Source organism: Buceros rhinoceros, unplaced genomic scaffold (genome assembly GCF_000710305.1).
Source record: "Buceros rhinoceros silvestris isolate BGI_N320 unplaced genomic scaffold, ASM71030v1 scaffold21423, whole genome shotgun sequence".
Lineage (NCBI taxonomy): Eukaryota > Metazoa > Chordata > Aves > Bucerotiformes > Bucerotidae > Buceros > Buceros rhinoceros.
The window spans coordinates 34423-55649 of record NW_010405650.1 but is presented as its reverse complement, the minus strand read 5'-3'; the positions used below and the strand labels follow the sequence as shown (position 1 = coordinate 55649).

Genomic DNA, 21227 nt, shown 5'->3' with positions numbered 1-21227 from the left:
GAGACACTCTGTTAACAGCAGAGGGATGCCAGTGTGTGCACCTCTCCCAGAGTGGAGATGCAGCAAATTCAAAAGAGAGAAATAAAAGCAGCCTCACAGCTGTGTCACGGGAGAATCACCAGGAGAATTAAGTAGATTTATTTGTTATGTATAAATTACCTGTGATTTGCTGAACCAAACCCGTAATTGTCATTGTATTGGTACGTATTTACAAAACGGAAAGACTTTCTAGTTCAGCAAAACAAGGAATGGAAAGTTAACAGACTGCAGCGGAAATCACCAGACCCTTTTGTCCAAGTCAGAATGGGAAGTCATAAAGTAAAAGAATAATGATGAGCCAATTACTAGAGCTACTTTTAATAACATTTGACAATGTTTTGGGTAAAAGAACTAGTTACAAAATGAGAATTTAAACTCTCTTCATTATTTCCCCTTTTGAAGATCAGGCTTAAAATCACAGGGTTTAAGAAAATAAAGGTTGAAACAGGTTCTATCTTGTTTTTTCTCTTTCTGTTAGAGTGTTTAATTATGGTAAATATTTTATTTTACTGTATATTTATATACTTTCCTGATACCACTAACTAAATAAGAAGCATTTTAAGTTTAATATCAGTATCAGTTCACATGCAAAAGATGTGAAATACAATATCCATCTCAAAAGAGAGTTATTAAAAATGTACCAGAAGCTGCTGCTTCATTGTCCTGTCATTTACTCTTGTGACAGTGTGCAAAAAGGTTCGATGAACTGAAAAGCAGTGGAAGCTCGCCTGTTGACAACCAGTATAATCCCCTGATGGCTGCTGGTGGGAGTCCTGTGGAAACTTTAGCTACCTACATCAAATCCTCCTTGCTCGATACAGAGGCGGGGTTTCAGGAGCCTGCTATCGGGCAGGATTCCATTACTATATCTGGTATGGTTCTAGTCATTCTGAAATATATCGGCTTCAATTATAATCAATATGTGCATGTGTTTCTGTCTGGAGCGGTAAATCCACCCAGGAACGGTAGTTGTTAATCTTTGAAAACAAAAGTGAAGTAGAAATATAATGCATGTGTGAAGTCACTTTCAGTTAGTTTAGATTGATAATCAATGCTTGTCCGGATTTTTTCTAATAGCTCGTCTTTCCAAAAGGCATAAATCCTTATGCTGAATCCTCTGGTTAGGATTCCTGTTGGGGAGAGGAAGTCCTCTCCTGTTTTGTATCCCCCGTGTTGTACCATTACACCTACGGCCATTGGCAATCACACTGAGCCGTGTTACTGAAATGACTCCATGTGTGTAGAAGAGCTGAGAAGGTGATCCCTTGAGGGCAGACCCTTCTCTCCCAGCTCAACGCCCTGTGTTTGCCATGCTACAAGGTGGCCACCTAGGAGTTGGGGTGCAGTGTGGCTACTTTTTGATGTAAGACAGTCTTGCAATGGCATATAATGTGTCTTAGTCGATTATGTGTCCCAGTAATAATGTGGTGGAAGAGGACCGGTCCTAATAGTAGTATTTCAATCACAGCATAATTAAATATTGTTAACGTTTCCTGAAGTATTTCTCCTGTAAGAAGTTGTAACTAACTGTGTGATTGTTGTTTCCTGATTTTCATCATAGACTGAGGTGTTTTCAGCCTTGTCTGACTTGGTAAATGTCTTGCATGAGAAATTTGCTTCTCTAATGAGTAAACAATTTCTGTATTGAAAATTAAGACAACAGTGTTTAAACAAAATGTTCTCTGTTATGCTGTCCTTCACAGTGCTGCAGCTTTTTAGTTGCTGTTATCTTTGCAGAAACAAAACAGCTGTTTGACCTTTGCCAGAGAACAAATAAAATGTTTTTAACAACTCTAATCAAGAGGTGATATTTGAAAACTCTTTGTGGAGTATCTAGACTGAAAATGCTTCCAACCAGCTTTCAATTATGTACTTGTTACGCGCACGATGTGGACTAAACGCTTCTTACACCCGCAGGTGCCTACTTAGAAGATTAGTAGCCTCCCAGTAGGCAGTTAAGACGCTGGCTCTGCTTGCAGAACTCTTTAGCAATGAGTGCGTGTTTTCCTTTTAACAATGTAATACATGTAATGAGCATTAATACAGTTAAGTACCCTAACGTCTCCTATGACGAGATCCTAGCCTGAGACTTTTCTCTGTTTTCTTTGCGACTTTGGATAAATCATTTCCCCTGTTCATATGTGATTTGTTGATGTGAAACAAGGATAATTAATCTTTTTCTCACAAGCTTGAGTGAACTCGCCTTCTTAATATTTGTGAGGTACCTGTGGATTTCAGAACTGGGGATTTGAGATAAGCCTATTTGTAAGTGGTTGTTGTTTGTTTAATTACTTCCCAGTGGATTTATTCACTTCTGCTCATTGTTAGGATCAAGAATTTTCGGGCTCGAGAAAGCAATCAGATCAAATGCATTTTAAGCTGGATTCTGGTTTTGGCTGAGTTCTAAAAGCTCGTTTCTTCTTTGCTGATTATAAGGCAAATCGCTGTTAAGTCCCTTTGAATGCACATTATGGCAGTAAACAAGGGTACAGGATAGCCTTTTATCCAAAGTATTCATTACTGACTTGCAGGAGTCAAACAATCCTTGAGCTTTGGGGGGGAAGAAAAAAAAGATTAGAAGAAATGTGTGGTGAGATTCAGACATCCCCATTAATTTAGCCACATTGCATATTCTTGTCAGCATTATTTCTTCTTCTTTAGTAAATAAATTCACTGTGTTCAAAATAAACTTCTTAATATTTACAGGCAGAACTCTTCCCTGTAAGTTTTTTCTGCTAGCCCTTAAAAATATCTTACCTTGCTTTTGAAGTCCCGAGCTCCCACTGTGGCTGTTTTAGGGCTCGCACAGGTCATCTGCCTGCAGGGAAGTGTCTGCCCTGAAGGCTGTGGCTGACCCAGCCCCTTCCAAGGTTTTACTAGGATCTGTCTAGTAAATCTTCCCCTCTTATTAAATGTGTTCCCTCTATTATGGCCTTACTAAGGCTTAACTATGCAAGTCCTTAGGCTATATCTTTGGAGAAGGTTTTCTTTCTTCTGCCTCTGGTGTGATAGCTTTGCTTCCCTGAAGGGTGTAACTACCATGTTCTGAACTGTGTAGAGCTTCCAGGTCATTTTTGGTGTCAGGCTGCTAGAGTTATTTAGCCATAAGGTGAAGATGTCTATCTTAATCTTCTTCAGAAGAGTACAGCCTCTTACACTACACAGGGGGCAGAAGATGCTTTTGGAAGGCTTCTCCTAGAAATCTGAGAGTAGGGAGTAATCATGGAAAATCATGACCTTAGGGGTTTTCATCAGTGGAAGACAGATACGTGCCCTTCCATTATTTAAAAAAGAGAATGATCTTTCTGATCATTGAAAGATTATTGAAGTTTCAGATTGCAGCGATCCATTCATTGCAGTCAGAAAAGGTATTCAGTGTGTCTGAGTGCTGGGGTTGTCTTAATCCTTGACCTAGAACTCGCTGGGTTTGTTGACCAGACCTCCTGGATTTCACGGGGCTTCTGTCCAGGTTCCACTGCTTGTAGTGCATTTGTGAAGATAACCTACTTGAACCAAAGCTTCCAGCTTTATTCCCAGAATAAACTACATGACGTAGCTCTAGGGCTAGACAAATTTCACGGTCTGCTTTCTTTGAGCATCGTTTTATATAATCTGCTACTTTAAGCTGTGTGTTTGAGAAACTTGACAAAAACATGTTTTAAGAGACTTCTGCGCTTCTGTTTGGAAGCAGCTTATTTCCAACGCTTCACATTACGGATAAGAAGCGGAGTTAGTCTCAAGTTGTTATATCTTGGCAACAGAGCTTCCTGAAAACAGAAGTTGTGATGTGACAGTCTTAAGACTCACATCCCACAAAGCAGGAACACTGAAGGACTGGATTGCATTCCCAGAATGAATGCTGAAGACTCTGAGAGAACCTTACTGCTCTGTGTTGAGGTAGGACGCATCTGGGTTTGCAGCCAAGAGTCTGGGCAACCCCACAATGCTGCTGGTCTGAGTTTCCAGTGCATGGCATTCCAGGCAGGCATTTGGATTATCCGGTAGCCCTTGTGGTAACAGATTTGTCGCTCCACCAGAAGAACTGTGCTTCAGTTGCTTTTCCAAATGCCGAAGAGCAGAAGGTCAGGCATTTTTGTTCTAATACATCCTTTGTTTCTTACATTTAAGGAAGGCCCAGCACAGCCTCCACAAGGAGTTGTTCTTCAGAATCCGAGAACGGTCCTGTGCATAAAGGTGAAGAAAGCACTGACGAAAGCCAGGGGTAAGAAGATCTTTGTGTGTTTGTTATCTAGGGGATATGGAGCTGACAGAAAGAGGTCTAAATTGCTCACCCTTTTCTGCTCTGAGAAAGAAAACATCCTTATAAATGCTGTAAGAGATTTTGAAACCTTACATTGCTACAGAAATGCCAGGTTTGAGAATTTGTGTGCAGTGGGAATGGTTTATTTATAAACCTGTTCGTAGTGTTCCTCTGAACAATTGATCGCTGCTCTGGCAAGAACGGGAAACATAACCTGATTTCAAAAAGGAATTAAACAAGAATGATGCTCAATAACATTTTTATTTTTAAAAAAGTAATGTTCAGTGCACATAGCTTTGTGCTACGTAAAGGCAGGAAAAGAAAGCCGTAAATGCAAAGCACACGTAGGAGACTGTGTGTGTTTGAAACCTAATGGTAACCCTCTTTCTGTAGAGACAATGTTTACTGATTCTAGCTTTGACCTTTTCTTAAGAAATAGACATTTTAATACGCAACAAAACAATTCTAATTGCCACAGATGAAAATTGCTATTGTATGCTGCTGTTGTCCTTGGTACCTCAGTAACTTAAGTTTATATAGCTGGCTAATTTTTAAGAACAATTAACAAGGGAGAACAAATAAGTTCTGTGTGGAATTCAGGTAGTCATAGAATCGTTTAGATTGGAAAAGAGCTTTAAGATCATTGAGTCCAACTGTTATATATTGTCACAGTAATCCATAACCTACTGGTGACAAAATTGGGGACTGGGGCTAAAAAAATTACTTTCCTATATCCCTTAACAATTAAATCTCTGTGTTTTTCATGTGACAATGCTATTTGATGATAATTTCTATTAGTAGTTTGTATTAATGGTTAATTACTGCAATTTGTTTTCCCTCTGTTAATAAAAACCTGTTAGTGACATCAGTGTTGGTGTGTGTGATCCAGATTTGGAGACGAGACCTTTTTTGATTGGTCGTTGGGGTTCTAATTGGCTTACAATCCTAAGTTGGTTTATGGCTTGTTTTCTTTTTGAGGCCAAACATGGTGATCCATGTGTGCGACGAAGCAAAAAACCTCAAAGAAGATTTTGTGTGTCCTCGAGACCTTTTGATTTCAGAGATGAAATATTTTGCTGAATATCTGTCAGTGGATGCCCAGCGCTGGGAAGAGGTGGACATCTCAGTGCACTGCGACGTTCACATCTTTGACTGGTTAATAAGATACGTTAAGAGGAACACTAAAGATTCTGGAGCTAGTGAAATGCCCACTTTAGGTAAAAAGAAGGGGGTAGATCGTTTGTTCTGTGCTAATGGAAAATGAATGTTTCTGATCCAGTTCAGCCGCAGGCTCTTTGTTTCTGAGTGCTGCACTGAAGCGTGTCACTTCCTAGACAAGTGTGGCAGCAGGGATCCTCTGGTCACGGTAGCAGATGTCTCTGATTTGTCACCACTGACAGTTTTGAGGAAACATCCTGATAGCTAAAGCAGTGAAAAAGGTCTAGGGTATTTTGGGACCTGGTGTTTTTAATTAAGATTCTTCAGCCTCTTCTGACCAAGAACAGAATGGTAGCTTTAAAAGGCTGATGGTGGTTGGGTTTTGTTTCCCCTCTGCTCCCCATCGCTACGATTGTAATATTTTCTAAAATTTCAAGACAGTGGTAGCAGAACTTTTGCCTTTATGATGTGAGGCAAGTTTTTAATCTTTTTATGAGCCTTTGCTACAATTTTTTAAAAAATATAAAGAAACCAAGAAAATAAACCTAACTTGCAATGCAGAGCTTGTTAAGGAAAATCCTTGCTGGGTATGATGGCTACAGGTGGAAGTTAATCTTGTTGTGTAGTTGTTTAGTAATTATATCTAATTATAATTAACTATGAAGCCATCTTTTCCAGTTTCTATAAACTGTAGTTTGTTCTAGTTGCACTCCAGCCACCTAAATGACAACCCAAAACTTCGTTTCTTAAGATGAGAAAAGCTCTGCCTATGGGAAGATGGAATGACAGGTTGATTGGTAAAATAATACTTAAGACAGATGCTAAATGTGCTGGGGGAGGGATGTGATATGAAATTATCAAAAGAACTCGTGTAAAAACCACCTTTTTTGTTGCCTTTTAGAACCATCAAATGTCATATCAATTCTTATATCTTCTGAGTTTTTGAAGATGGATTCCTTAGTAAGTATTAAGAAAGAAAGATTCTCTGCCATAAGGGCACAGTCAATTACTAGGTGTCTAACAGCTTGCTTGTTCTGCTTTGACTGGTACGTCAGTGACACTGAAATCCAGGGTCTGGGTCTCCAGCTCTATATAAGTAATTTCTACTGACTTGTTTGTCAGAAGTTCTGTCATTGGGGTGACCCACAACTAAATACTTGGTAACTGTAGCTGTTTGAGTTGAGATCCAGGCAACACAGGCAGTAAGTTGAACTGAGACAGTTTCCCAAATCACCACACTTTAAAAAATAAAAATCTTGAAGCAATTAGTACACCTTCTGAGATAGGATTTTGAGTCCAGAATTCCTTACCATTATTTTTAATGTGTCTATTTTTCCTAGGTAGAGAAATGTATTCATTATTGCCACAAAAATATGAACGCGATTGTAGCCACGCCGTGTAACATGAACTGTATCAATGCTAACCTTGTTACACACATTGCTGATCTCTTCACGCACAATGAAGTGGAAGAGCTGAAGGACAAAAGAGACAAATTTAAGAGGTAACTTTTTGCCCCGTAATACAGTACTGAAGTGCTGTCAGGCTTTTAGATCAATTTTCTGAACAGATGAGACACTGTGGGGTTTGAAGTGAGATATATACCAGTTTATGTTCTCAAATAATGTATCTTTAACACAGAATATCATTAAGTGAGTTCAGAATTTTATTTTAAAATGATGAGCAAAAGGAAAGAGCTTTTTTATAGGAAATGAGCAAAAAGGAAAGGCCACACTAGGAGTGTGGCATGGACACATATTCATGAATTTCACATGGGAGCGAGGGTAAGGTGAGGAACCTTTTATGGGATGATGTGCTCCTAATTTTTAGAGAATGATTTGGCTTCAGCGTCCTGGGAGCTCTGACATTTAGACATAGAAATTAGGATGGCAGGAAGGCTGAGTAGCTGTGCTGGAATACTGTTTCATACGTAAGGACTCCAGTTTAGTCAGTATCAAGATAAGGGCCTGCTATTGGAGGACAGACTGGAGAGTAGCAAGGGGAAAGTAAGAAGGGATTTTAATCAGGATGGATGAAGACATTATAAGTTTAATTTCACACAAGTATTCATTAACAGAAGGTCTTTTAGTCAAGGTAGAAGCTGGGGCTTCATACTGGCAGGCAAGAGAATAAAGTGTTCTCTTTCCTTGCATCTTTGTGAAAATAAAAGATGACCAGGTCAGGAACCAGCTGTCCCAACAGATTAGTTTAAAGGAAAATCACATTAAAAACTAGATTCTGAGAGAAATACAGTGACTTTGCTTATCCTTACAGTAGGATTGCTAGTCTCACTACATAAAACACTTCTCAGTGTTTTCTAATGGGTAAGCTGTGTTGCTGTCATTAATAGTAAACTTTTCTGCAAGAAGATTGAGAGACTGTTTGACCCGGAGTACCTAAATCCAGATTCTCGAGGAAATGCAGCAACTTTGTACAGGTACGGTCTTTTTATATTACTGCTTCTGCTGCTAGGGACTGCCCTATGCTTTGAAGTCCTGCTCTTACTCCATTACTTTTTTTTTATGTGATCTAGGTGTTGTTTATGTAAAAAGCTGCTAACTAAAGACACTGAAAGAAGAATTTCTTGTGTACCAGGAAAAATCAACATAGATCAACATGGGAATATTGTCTATATTCATATAAGGTAGTGAATATATATATATATATATATAAAGTGTTTCTTCAACTCTATGATCTTGGGTGATTTTACAAAATACTACATATTTAGGAATTACCAGATACTCCTAATACAAAATGAAGACGTGGAAATGTGAAGAGCAGCATAAAATATCTCAAGTTTTTATATCACCTATTAAAAAAAGAAAAGGGGGGGGTGGAGCGATTATGCTGTTGTAGTTCTGAAATTCATTCAGCAGTGCTGCTGCTGAACGGAAGTGGAACAACTACAGCCACGATTACTGGGAGGGCTGTTTTGGGTTGTGCTGCCTTAAATAGAAAATAGTCAGCTAATTCTTCGGTCAAAGGGGTTTAAGATATGCGTTGTTGAGGACAAATTAAACTAAAGGCTGCGTTTCTACACGGTTTGATATTGAATGGTAGCTCCACCTCTGCCAGCAATGAAGGGCTAAAGAGTATTTTCTAGACTGACTTTACACTGGCAAATCAAATATTCAGCCTGCTTAAAGACCTCTATAAATAAACTTTGCCACTTGTTTCTCTGTTCTAAAGTATTTGTCAGCGGAGCTTCCAGGAGCTGTTCTCCACGCCTGGTGCATTTGGCTCAAATGTTTAATTCAATTCTGTCTGATCCGTGATCCCGTTTGATCCATGCCTGTGAAGAGCTGGATCTGGTTCTTAATGATGATCAGAGTGTGATCAGCTGCAGTTCCCTCCCTCCCCATAGGCCCTGTTTAAGGAAGATGGTGGGAAATTAATAACGAGACCTTTCTCATCAGATCTATCCAAAACACAGTGTAGTATCACCTCCCCCCACCAGTAATTCCAAGGTGTGGATTAAGTCCAGCAGTCTAAATGGAACTGAATCTTGCAACCCCGAAACTGAATCTTCCTGACCTATTACGATCGTTGGTGATTAGCCACGTAAAATTCATTAATTGTATTACTTCACTTAAGCTGGCTGTATATAGCTGCCATGCAATTCCTAGCACATAAATGTTCAGGGTATTAAAGTTACTCAGAGGATTATTTAGGTTCTAATTATTTGTCTTGTGAACTTGTGACTGCTTTGGTACACAGAATCCGTTTACCGTTCCTTAGGCGAAGTGACGCTGGCCACTAATGAGTTCAGGCTTATGAGCTAACACAAGCCTATCTTTAATGATTTAAAAATAGGTTTATATTTATTGGTCCTGTAGCAGTTGGAAGCACTGCCTGCTTGGTCTAGGTTAGGCATACATATAATAAAAAGAGGTTCAGGCCAGGGCTTAAAATTGTGGGAAAACGGTATCTGCTCTTTCTGAAGATGATATGCACTAGTGCAAGTTGCATTTTCTCTTTTGAATTCTGAAGAGGCATGTGTCATTTTATCATACGAAGGAACAAAGTCTGCAGTGTGACTGAATGTGTTTACATGTGCATATTCTGATTTCTTCTTCTCTGTCTGTTTTACAGCTCTCCCAATTTCCAAAAGATTTGATATTTAGCTTATAAATTTGTAAAATATGGAGCTTGAGGTGATTCAAGCTGTAATTCTTTCTTATCAGTAAGTTTAGGATGTTGCGAAAGAATATATGCTCTTCTGTCATGGTCTGAATTTAATAATGATTGTCCCACCTTGTATCCTCCCTGTTCTAAATTTTTCCATAGACTTTTCACTGGTGGAGCAGGTGGTTCTGCTCCTTCTCCGCCTCATTTTTCTGGTGGTGGGATCCAAACAGCGTTATGACTCTGTATGCAACCTGACCTCTTGCTTTTTCAGAGACAAAACCTGGGAGGTCCACGAGTACTTAATTGGCCTTCATGAGGAGCTGAAGTCGTGGCGGGATGTTTATTGGCGGCTTTGGGGGACTGTCAATTGGTTGACCTGCTCAAGATGTAACCAGGTTAGAGTATTTTTACTTTCACTGTAGATGGCTTCTTGTGTGGGACTTTTGGGGGGTGAAGCAGGGTTAAAGCAGTTTGGAAAATATATGGCAATAAAGCTTGGCATATGGTCTTTATAGTGCCAGATTTTGACTTCCACAGGTAATGTCACCTCTCATTATCTCTCTTTTTATTCTAATGCAGTCTTTCCTGTGTACGGAATTCTCCCATTGCCAGTACCATTCGCAGCCAGTTCTTTATCCAGGTGTAGCAAGTGCTCTGGGCTCGACTGGGACGGGAGTATATCCCTGTTGTAACCAGAAAGTGCTTCGATTTGATCCAACAACCCTCCCAAAGGTACTTCAGTACTAGCTCACGTTTTAGAAGAGTGTAACACATGGCTTGGCAGGGGAGAGGGGCAACAGTGTGTTATGGAAATAGGATTGTAGATTTTTGCAGTGTCCCAAGGCAGGCTGGAACCTTGGGATGCGAGGGTTTAGAAGTTGCACTTTTACCCCTGAAGTGAGTTCTTTCTGTTAACTGAAGTATTTGATCTTCTGCTTGTGTGGATTGCAGGGCTGCCAAGTGAGGGATCACATGGTTGATTTACCTTCAGGAAACGAAGATGGGGATGCTTTGCCGTCTCAGACTACTAAAATATTGAACGATCTGCTCCATCATAGAGATGTTATTGTTGTTCCTTTCACTAAGGATGAAAATAGGTAAGGACGTTGTCTTCTTCATTGTTCCATTGGAAACTAGGAAGAGAAGAACAGTACCTTTTCCTTTCACTTTTCAAGCTGTCATTTAGTCATTCATCCTCCATAAGCATTCACTCCTATCTTTGTATTTTAATGGATTGTTATCAAAATATTATGTGGCTGACTTGGAGGTCTGTCTTCTGTCTTGATACATGATGAGTAAAGAGAGACTGATTCTAAAGCTGTGAAATAATTTCACATCTTTCTCTTTAAGTGATTCTGGTATCGGGCTCTGCGATGAAAAAGGCATTGAATGTGACGCGCTTGTAGAACCAAATACGCCGTGGGGTCCCAAAACAGGAGAAATCAATGCTGTGAGTGCTAAACATGCTTGTTTTCCCCCCTTTTTTCTGGTAACGAGGATTCTTTTGAGGGTACTCATAAGTCAAACTCATTAGTCAGCTTTTAATAAAAGCAAACCCTGTACATTGTTGAGGAAGGAGTGCACTGCTGAGCGTTGCAGGATAGGTACAAAATACCTGGTTGGTGAAAAGGCCAAACTTGTACCATGTCTGCTGTCTGGACATGGTATATCAGATGCAATTCTCCATGTGTCTGTGCTTTCCACCCCATTCTTAAACTGATGATCTTTAAGGATCCAGTCATACTCCGAAATATATCATGTGGCAAGAATTTAAATAACTGCTGCCTTTGTTTTGTCTGCTGCTGTGTCTGGGTACATCCACATGACTTTTGCAAGTCCATAAATGAAGAACAGTACCTTGGGTTGTATTTTGGTTTGGGGGTTTTGTTTTGTTTTTCTCCAGGATGTGAAAGTTTTTTATTTTGCAGAACTATGTGTATGTCAAGTCAGCAGAGGTGCTTTCTAAGGCAAGTTTGAGGAGTCTGTTTATAATTTTACCTCTGGTATAAAGAGAGATTTCATGCAAAGATAAGTTTTTGAAGTTCTGCACCCGTCATGGAACTTCTATAACTCAGCTAACTGGTGGTAGCGCAATGCTGCTGATTCCAGGAGAATTTCAAACAGAGTATCAGAAGCTCTCCCTCAGTAAGTATGGTAGCAGTAAATATTTTTAGTCTTAAGGCTAGGCACCTTAAAACACGACTCTGAATTCACTACATTTAATCAGTCAGAGGTTCAGAGCTTGTTTGAGGTTAGTCGTGCCACCAAAACTTACAGTTTAAGATGGGAGCAAGCCCTTCTAGGAGTTACCAGTGTAAGTTGCTGTACTGTAACACACTACTCCTATTTTTAGAATTCCACTCATGTGGATTTGTATTTAAATTATTATTAGTTCTTTAACTTATACACCTTTCTCTCTCTTTCTGTGATTACAGTTTCTTTCTCTGAAGAACTGGACTTTACAGCTGGTTAGTAAAATATTTTGTTCATAATTTTAAAGATTTACTCTTCTGCGCTGCCAGAGAACTAGCTTTGATTTTTTTTTTTTCTTGCTTTCAAAGTAAGTGATGTGGTGGAAAATGTATTTTCTTTTGCTTCATTTTGGAGATTACAGTATAGCAACACTTTTTGCAAGTAAATGCTAGAGCAGCAGTTTACCTCTGTCTCCCTTGAGGATTCGTGTTGCTGTCTGATGTTCCTAGTCTCCTACACTAAGACTGTTCTTCTTGCAAAAACGTGGCTCCTAAACATTTTGAACTTGCAGTCCATGTTAGGCTTCATCATTTCTCATGGATTACTGGGCACTCGTCACTTTAAAAGATATGTGTGTGTACTCAAACAATGTAAGCCTCACATTCCTCAATATTTTCACTATTCTGTGCTCATCAGTTCAGACCTGCGACTCTGTCTGTTGCAATATTGGATCCCACCGTTTGTGCTGATGTACAAGAGATAGAAGGGGGAAAAAATTAGGTATTAGAGTGAGTTCACAAAAAAACCCCAACCAGATATTCCAGAGTGACTTGCAAAGTTATTAATACAGATGTGTGAGCTCTCTGGTGTAGGTAATCTGCGTGTATTTGTAGAGTAGTGCGATGCGCATGATTTGCGGTGTTTGTTTATTACTGAGTATCTCAGCCATTCCAGGCAGTTTCCAAGATGCACAAGCCTCAACAGAACCGTGAGCGAGGTTGTAGTTTCCTGTATTCTCTGATTACGTGGATAACTCGGACATTTGCTTCCAGAAGATAAATTTTCTTACTAATCAGAAAAATACAGCCAGCGATACGTTGGATGTTAAACACTGAATCACGATAATACAGGTTGGAAGGGATCTCTGGCGGTCATCTTACCCATCTCCTGTCCCTCTCAAAGCAGGGCCAATGTCAAAGTTAGATTCAACTTCAAAGCTATACCACTTTGCTCAGGGTCATGTCCAGTCAAACCTTGAGTATCTCTGAAGATGGAGATTCTACAGCCTCTCTGGGCAACCTCTGACAATGTTTGACCACTGGGAAGAAACATAAACAAAAATACTTCTCAAAACATTCTAAGCAAAGGTTTGAAATTACTTTCTCGACGTTTGAGAATTTGGACCTAACTGTGAACACAGTTATATCACTAAGATATGGAACAACATTTGAAATCAGGTCCTTCAAGACAAATTTAATGTATTATTTAATAAGAATCAAGCCACACTTACAATCTGTGGTATTCTCCTCCTGTTGATTAGAAACAGCAATCATTGTTATCCGAAGAAGAGGAATATACCACTGGCTCAGAGGTCACTGAGGATGAAGTGGGGGATGAAGAGGAATTGTGCAGGAAAACAGGTACAAGTTCCTACAGTCATCCTCCCTGGAATTTAGCGATAGGGATTCATGGCAGCAGAATTCTTCTGTAAGCACACGTTAAACATTAGGCATTTTCAAAGTAAAATAATATTATTTGAATTTCGTAGTTTTTCTATGTTTAAATACAAATTACCCACTGCTCAGTGCCATCAAAAACGACTGGCAAGTGAGGAAAGCTGCAGCTATTCGTGCCTGAGGTGTCCTCAGAGCTGATCAAGGGCATATTTTGCAGGAAACGCTATCAAATGACTTTTATGAAGCTTCACATAGATAAATGTTGGAAGAAAAAGTGGTAGCTACATGACTATATTTATGCATGCTTTTTTCCCCCCAAATATTCTTTTGATTATGTCGTGAGATGACTGGTGAATGTGGCTAGAATTGTGTTTGCATTGAAGATAAGCTCTATATGATCTAAAAAGATTTTTGGGATTTTTTTGTAACATGATAAGGGATTTAGGGATGTGGAAAGCCAAAAAGCAGCTCCTCCTTTTCACCCTGCTAATGAGTTACGTGAACGGAGGCAGTTCTTAATTCTTTTTGTCTTGACTTAAAGGGGTGGAATGAACCAGTTCATTTTTAGAAAAAAAAAAAGTTCACTGAAAATTTTTGTAGTTTGTATTTAAACTTGTTGGGTATCTGTGATGCCACAAGTAGATATTTCTTTAATTAGCAGGGAGAAAGGAGAAATCAAAGAAATCCTACAAGCACCCGAAGAAAGTGGTTTCTTCACCTAGTGTTCAGAAAAAGGAGAAGCCATCTGAGAAGGTAAAACCCACCAGCCTCTCTGCTTGGGTTGAATAATAAGGAATTCTCTGAAGTTTTGAACTTGATCTTAAAACATCCTTAATGTGTGTTTCTTTTCTTCAATAGTCAAGTTCCCGAGATGCATCTCCATTCATGTAAGTAATTTTCCAAGTCCTTGAGAAGATATTCTAGTATATCCTGTTTTGTAAACGGTTCCTGATTACATGGTGTGCGTCTTTCTTTTCTGACCAGTGTGAGTATGCAGCAGAACAAATGGGATGCCTCCAGGTCACTAAGATTCAACCAAGATGCTCAAAGAGAAGATGGTCTGTTCTTGCATGAGTTTAGCTTTAATAAAGTTAATATTACACAAAAGAAAATAATTCTTTCCTGTAAAAAAAAAAATGGCTGATTTTCTTCAAATATAGCTCCTTAAAAACCTTAGGTTGAATTTAATCTTGGATATAGCAGTAGGCTTTTGGGTGGGGTTTTTTATAGTCGCTTCTCATTTGGAAAAGAACAGATTTCGACTAGGCTAATTGTCGGTATCGGCTGTATCCAAACCACAGCAATCTCAGGCTCGTCCGAACAGTACAAAAACATTCAGGCAGCCAGGAACTCCCTTTGAAAATATTACTTTAGGATTTGATTGGCATTTATTAGCAATTTCATCTATTCTACGGAGAGAAAAATAACATTTGTGGTAGGAAAATGGAAAGAAAACCCACCGTATAAAACCAAACATTGTAGTCTTGCACACAGATTGAAAAATAAATGGGCAGCGTTGGGGCTGCGGCCTTGGAAAATGCTAGAATGGAGTTCAGAGTTTGCAGGACAAAAAAAAAATGCATGACAAGTGCATGTTAGCGTGGTTTATGTTCTTTATTTGGAGTGTCAGCACATAGCCTACAGAGGTTATGGCTGTGTCATCTGATATAAATATGTGAATAATTTTTCCTGCATCCCTCCCCGTGCCTTTTATTGTCTGTGCAGAAAAAGAGATAAACATTCACCTCTGTCTCTTTCCTTGTCTTCCTGACTAAAAATATTCAGAATTCTGTTTCTTCCTTCCACTTTTTTTAATCTCTCCTGAGACTCTTGTGTATTTTTGCTCTTTTGAAAACCTCTGCCTCAGTGCCATTCCTATAGATTTTGATCTCATGTAACGCCTCTGGCTGATTGTGGCATCTGCCAACAACGCTGCTGAAGCTGCATTATGCGCCAGGATCTTGGTTGTTCAAGATTTTTATGAGCTGAAAGGAGAGCTCCTTTTACACACAGAATATCACTGAAGTGTGCATCTAATTATTCTCTCTTTGTATTCAGTCACAAGGGAAATGTCTGTTCTGAATATTCCTTCTTATTCCTGGCAGATCAGAGAAGAATGTCTGAGATTACAGGGCACTTGATAAAAATGAGGCTGGGAGACCTTGATCGAGTCAAGTCAAAAGACAGCAAAGAAGTAAGATTTGTCTTGTCACAATCTAGCGCTCACGCAATTGAAGTGAGCCTTGGTAACTGTAACACAAACGCAAATACCATCCGTTCAATCCTTAAGCTGAAGAAATGAATGTTTTCAATCTTCATTTTGTTCCAAGCGTGATTTTTTGGGGGCAAAATAGTTTAATATTTAAAGTTCACTGCCTTTACAAACTGGGCATGGAAACTAAGATGGGTTTAAAAGGTTTCAGTACTGGGTTGTGGTAATGAAGCAAAGTATGCCATAGGGTCTGCTGAATATGAGTGGTTTTTTTTTTTTTTTTAATGAAAAGTCACTGACTAAATTGGAATAATGTCAAAACTTGATTTTTTTATTGTTATTATTATGGATTCCAGTATGCAGGAGGCATTTATTCTAGACTTGAAGCTCAGATAAAGGCCTCGGCGCAAGTCAGTGCACGACAGAACAATGCTGAGAAGAATCCCAGGTAAGGCTTTAAGATAAAAGGAGTGACTAGAATGTGGATCTCAGGATGGGTGGGGTTTTGTTCAGAGAAAAACATACCCTCTTGCATCACCATTCCTTCCAGCCGGGCTTATTTCTGTCAGAAAAATGCACGTGGCTTCCTCTCTGCAGAACTAGTCATTTCGGAAGATGATGGTTGACATCACAGTTTTTAGCCGCGCGCCTTTGTGTGGCTGGGGAGTTTGAGGGACAGGTATTCTGGCAGAAGGGCAGGTTTCTCAGTAAGAGATAGACGCAGAGTTGAGGTGTTCTCTTCTCCTTCTCTCAGAAGTGATTTCAACGTGAAAGTTATTTCAAACCAATACTGTACTAGAGAGCGGACTGGACGATGATTTAGAGTTCTAGCAGTGATAATGTGCGTATGTTTGTTATGTGTTCTTAATCCAGGTCAAAATCCCGGTTTGCTCAAGGCCGTCCAACGTAAGGACTCATGAAAAAACTTTAGCCAGAATTCATTACTGCTTCCTGAAACTGCACTGCACTCTGACGTACGGAGAATGCACAGCTCTGAACGCTTTCCAGTGACTTATTTATTACTTTAAGCCTTGTAAATTATTTTGTGCGATAAATGAATGCAAATCCAATAAGGTCTGTACTTATTTTAATTGTAAATAGACTATTTCTTAAATTTAATCGCTTTTTTTAGGCTGTTGCGTTCAGTTGCATAGAAAATGTTTTATAAATCTACAAAGTTAAATTATCAGGCTAAATAACTTTATTTATGGGGAAGACATAAATACCCCTTTTAGTGTGCTAGAAATACTGAAAAGGAAAAAGCAAGACTACTGAGTTCTGAACGCAGTCAGCAGCATTAACGCGGGTCACCCGGCGTATTTATGTTGTGTAGTAGCTGATGGTACCTCTTAGGTCGGTCCTCTGGGGATTTGCATTTAAGGTCCGTGACAATGCCTGTGACTTAGACTAGCTTAAGCAACATTTTAATGCAGTTCTGAAGCTTCCTTCTGTATATCACACACCTCCCATTCGTGTGAAGGTGGGTAGCAGGTAGAGACTAGAGCTCCAAAGATTGTACCAATGCCATGATGATGCAGTATTGCACGTGAAACGCTTGCTTTACTCGTCTGTGAAATCAGCCCTCGTTCCCCTTCCGTATCCGCCGCCTCTTGCACAACACGGTGTTTGGTTCCCTGCAGGTGTCCAGACCTTAGGGTGAGGGCCTGTTCTCTCTTAGTGATGCTGTGCCACTGAATTTCTGAGCAGACACGCTATTAATTCCCCATCTTCCAATGGAGATGTATCACTATGACGATTCGTGCATGTAGATCTTTTGGGTCTAGTTGCTTTCTGAAACCTGCCTGAATAATTTTGTTTAGAAGTCAGATGCACTTTCAAGTTCTGTATTTGGAGCAATAGAATACAAGTTTGTCTACGCGTGAAATCCAGGGCTACTAAAATGAAGTAGCTTGTCTAGAAAATACGTCGCATATTAGCAAAATAAATGGCAATAATAGAGGCTGAACTCACCCATTCTGACTTTTTGAAACAGGAAGCAAGAGCACTCAGGGAAAGCTTATTCCAGGCCACGGCTGTAAAATAAATCGTGAGTTTGGAATTAAGTCAGCAAGATCCTGGGTGGGAGGGCAGGGTGGGGTAAGGAGGGGGAGATGATATTTAAACGCACTCTTCTCTCCATTCAGGCTGTTTTTGTCTTGTTTTCTTAAGGATTTTCAGTAGGTGTTAGGAGACTAGGATAGCAATACTTGAAAACGCTGCTGTCAAGGTGGAAGATTTTTACTGAAACAATTAATAAATGTGGTTTATTGTGTGTTTTGTCCAATGCTGTAGCAAATTCGGAGCCCAGTGAAACCAACAGGTAGCACTGTGGATTTCAGTGGCTTTGATTTCGGGCACGTTGCCGAGTGCTTTAAGCTGTATCAAACAAGTAAGGCTTTATTAAAGCCTCAGGCCTGTCTGCAAGTAGTAATGCAGTTTTAAGCACTTATAGAAAACATTAGAAAAGTGATCGTTGTTTCTTGAAAGAGGAAGCATTATAAAATCCAGCCGGTATGAAAATGCAGTAGAACAAGCGTTTTTTGCTACAATTTTTGAATTCTGGTAGAGGATTGTTCCAAACTCCCATGGTAAACTTTGCTCTGAGTCTTGCGGGGCTGCATGTACGTGTGTTTAGTTTTCATAGAACTACTGACTAGAAGAGAAGGAAAAATTCCGCTGGTTTTGCGTGGCAAAGTGCCAGTTCTACGTGCCAGTATTGTTTTATTCAAAAATATTTTTTTGAGCATACATGATGTGTGGTCTTATCTCTTTTCCCCTTGCCAACCACCTTGGATTTTTATCTTGTATTAATTTTGAAAATTTGTCTCGGTTTAATGGAAATAAATGTTACTGATTTAAGGAGTGTGTGAGGGTTTTTTTTATAGAGACTTGAGAGCAATGTTGTTCCATGGTCTCAATCATGCATGTGTATTTGTGATTAAATTGCAGTGTCATGGTACAGGCTTTTTATCTGTCAAGGATATCGTTGAATGCAGAGCAACTCCAAACCGGCGAGAACTTACAAGAAGTTTTATCTGCATTGAGTTTGGAAGCTGGATTTAAAGTACATGAGTGAGCTGCCCAAGTATGACCCAAGTATGCAAAATATAAACTAAGCTCTGTTTAAAAACATGCTTAATTTGGCCTTCCACTGCCACGGGGCTGATCATACCATTTTAAACAGTCTGTTAAATCTCTGAACAGGACGAGTGTCTGTGATTCTGTTTTTATAATTGCTGTATGGATGTCCTGTATATCCGCAGTTGGTATGTGAGGAAGGCTACAGCGTTCCTCCTGCTGTCACATGGTGTTTAAGCTCACCTGCTGCACTGTGGAGCTGTGCCTCTTTGCCTGATGTCCAGAAATCTTGGAGAAAAGGCCAGAATTTTAAATTCAGTAAGGGCTCTGGGAGAAAAAGACGATGGGTTAGGAGAAATGTGGATGTAGAGTTGCCCCAGCCTGTGAACATAACTGTGAATAGCATGGGCGTATTTGACAGGGCTGAGACGACCCTTCTCTTTGCCAGAAGGCAGTCAGTTGTTTTAGGAACACTGTTTCCTGTCCTTATGGAGCGTACAGACATACCATATTGTGTTGGGAAACTGCTCCTGTGCGTCAGGTGCTTTCCTGAGTAATATGTGCAGTTCCCTGCTGCCATTTAGACACCTCTCTCTCCACTCCAGGCAAACGTTCAGCCGTAGGCTGTTACCGACAGGCATGAGATCAGTACAGGTACGTACTGAAGCCATTCCTCCTGCAGCTGTTCTTGGTGACGTCTGTATGAACTGTACCAGTGTTCTGAGTTTTTCTCTATTTCTTAATAATTAGGACGAAGACTGCCTGCATGTCAGTTTATCTTACTGCAGGAATGGATTCACTGCTGAGTCCCCTATTGGCTATAGCTATAAATAAAACCAGCCAAAGGCTTTTCCAGGCTTGAGGCCAAGTGACAGCACAGAACGGCTGTGTCCCCAAGGTGACTGTCTCGTCCTGTCTCTGAACATCGTGATGCTGGAGGCTGATGGAACCATCAGCCAGTCTGAAGGCTACAGCAGCTGACAGAAAGTTGCATGGGGCTATGTGGGCTCCTCTACTGTGGGGATCACATGGGCTTTGATTGCTTGCTGCTGCATTTGGGGGGGACTGTGTACCCCTACAGGGCCCTTAGTGAGATGCCTGTTGCTTGTCAGTCTGGCGTGTGAGCATTGTGTCTCCTGCTGTTTGCCGTTGTGCCCTGCGTGCTCTGCAGGCAGCGCTGTCCTCGGTGACGTACAGTCTCACCTTCAGTGCACGTCTCCATTCTCCAATCCTATTTCCAGTGGGCAGGAGGATTGGTTGCTAGAAGAACTTTGGAACAAATATCAGCTTACGTAGCCTCTGGCCTGGCTGCGGTAGCACAAAGGAATGTGATGCTGTGAACAAGGAAACTTCTCTTTTTCTTCTTTGCAGGGAGGTATTTCGTGCCCAGATCAGTCCTCTGTGCTTTACTGCATCATCTGGCTAAGGCTTTGCCATCAGAGGAACGCAGGGGAACAGGCAGGCAGGGGAGGAAAAACAAGTGCCTGAGATTTGCTCTAGTCATGATGCCAGTGAATGCATAATCGTGGCTGGATGTGGCCTTTGTTCAAAGATACGGTGCCCACGATTGAACTTCTTTAATCGATTCTGCTTGAATTGCTCCCACATTTCCACTTCAATTATTTACGGCTAGGAGAGCACAATGATAATTTATTTTCAGTTATTGTATGCAATTTCGTTGTATTTTCATTCAAACTGTAGTAATCGCTTTAGTATCCATAGTGACAAAACACGCGAGCACAAACATGAAAAGACCTTGGTCTGGCAGCAGTTTCCTTAACGCATAATCCGTTGCTCCTTTGAATTAAAGGTGTATTTATCTCTAAATGGTTGAAACAAACTGTGTGATTAGCTGTATCGTAGTCTGCAAGTTCTCTGCAAGTGTTTAGTGTCCTTTTTTTTGAGGAAACGCCATTGAAGGCAAATGTTTTAACTGCCTGCTAAACCTACTCTCAATGTATATGATCCATAAAATACCAGGCACACTCCAGAGGCGCTTTCACTGCATCGAATCGTAACTGCTGTTTTCTCAACAGGAATTCTGTACTTACTTGCTGTGGAACAGTTATGAGAAGATACTCTGCCGTTGTTACGCGATCAAATGGGGCAGGGCCGGTCCCTTTGCCTTTTGACACCCCGTTTAGTTTTCTTTCCCAGGTAATATGTAGGTTTCTCTCATACTGGTCAGGACATCCTGCTATTTCATTAGTTTTCATCTCTATGTTGTGTATTAAAATAAAATTAGAATTTATTATTTGCGCTGTAACACAAAAAGTGCTACTTCCTTGTTGGTTGACTTATTACCCAAAAGGGACTTTGATCACACCAGCTGAAAATGATAAGCACCTTATATAGTTTGTGCATCATTCTCGGAGGCTTATTGCAGTCTTTTGCCTTGTTCTCGCTGTAGCATTCGTCAAGATAACTAACTGACAGCAAATGAAATGATTCTGTACAAGTATCGTATATGAGAAACGACCTGGTT

General features: G+C 40.1%; 1 protein-coding gene across 1 annotated transcript; it reads left to right on the top strand.

Annotated features, from left to right (window-relative positions):
- Positions 1 to 724: 724 nt before the first annotated feature.
- Positions 725 to 16574, top strand: KIAA1841 (KIAA1841 ortholog; the record flags this gene model as incomplete). The annotated part of the gene is made up of 19 exons (XM_010133823.1): positions 725 to 911; positions 4168 to 4261; positions 5279 to 5517; positions 6360 to 6418; positions 6799 to 6959; positions 7806 to 7892; positions 7989 to 8099; positions 9855 to 9978; positions 10163 to 10315; positions 10535 to 10680; positions 10934 to 11033; positions 12019 to 12051; positions 13317 to 13416; positions 14114 to 14205; positions 14311 to 14339; positions 14437 to 14510; positions 15558 to 15646; positions 16021 to 16112; positions 16538 to 16574. Coding segments are annotated over 19 exons (2007 nt in total), but the record flags the coding sequence as incomplete, so codon positions are not given.
- Between the last annotated feature and the right edge of the window lie 4653 nt (positions 16575 to 21227).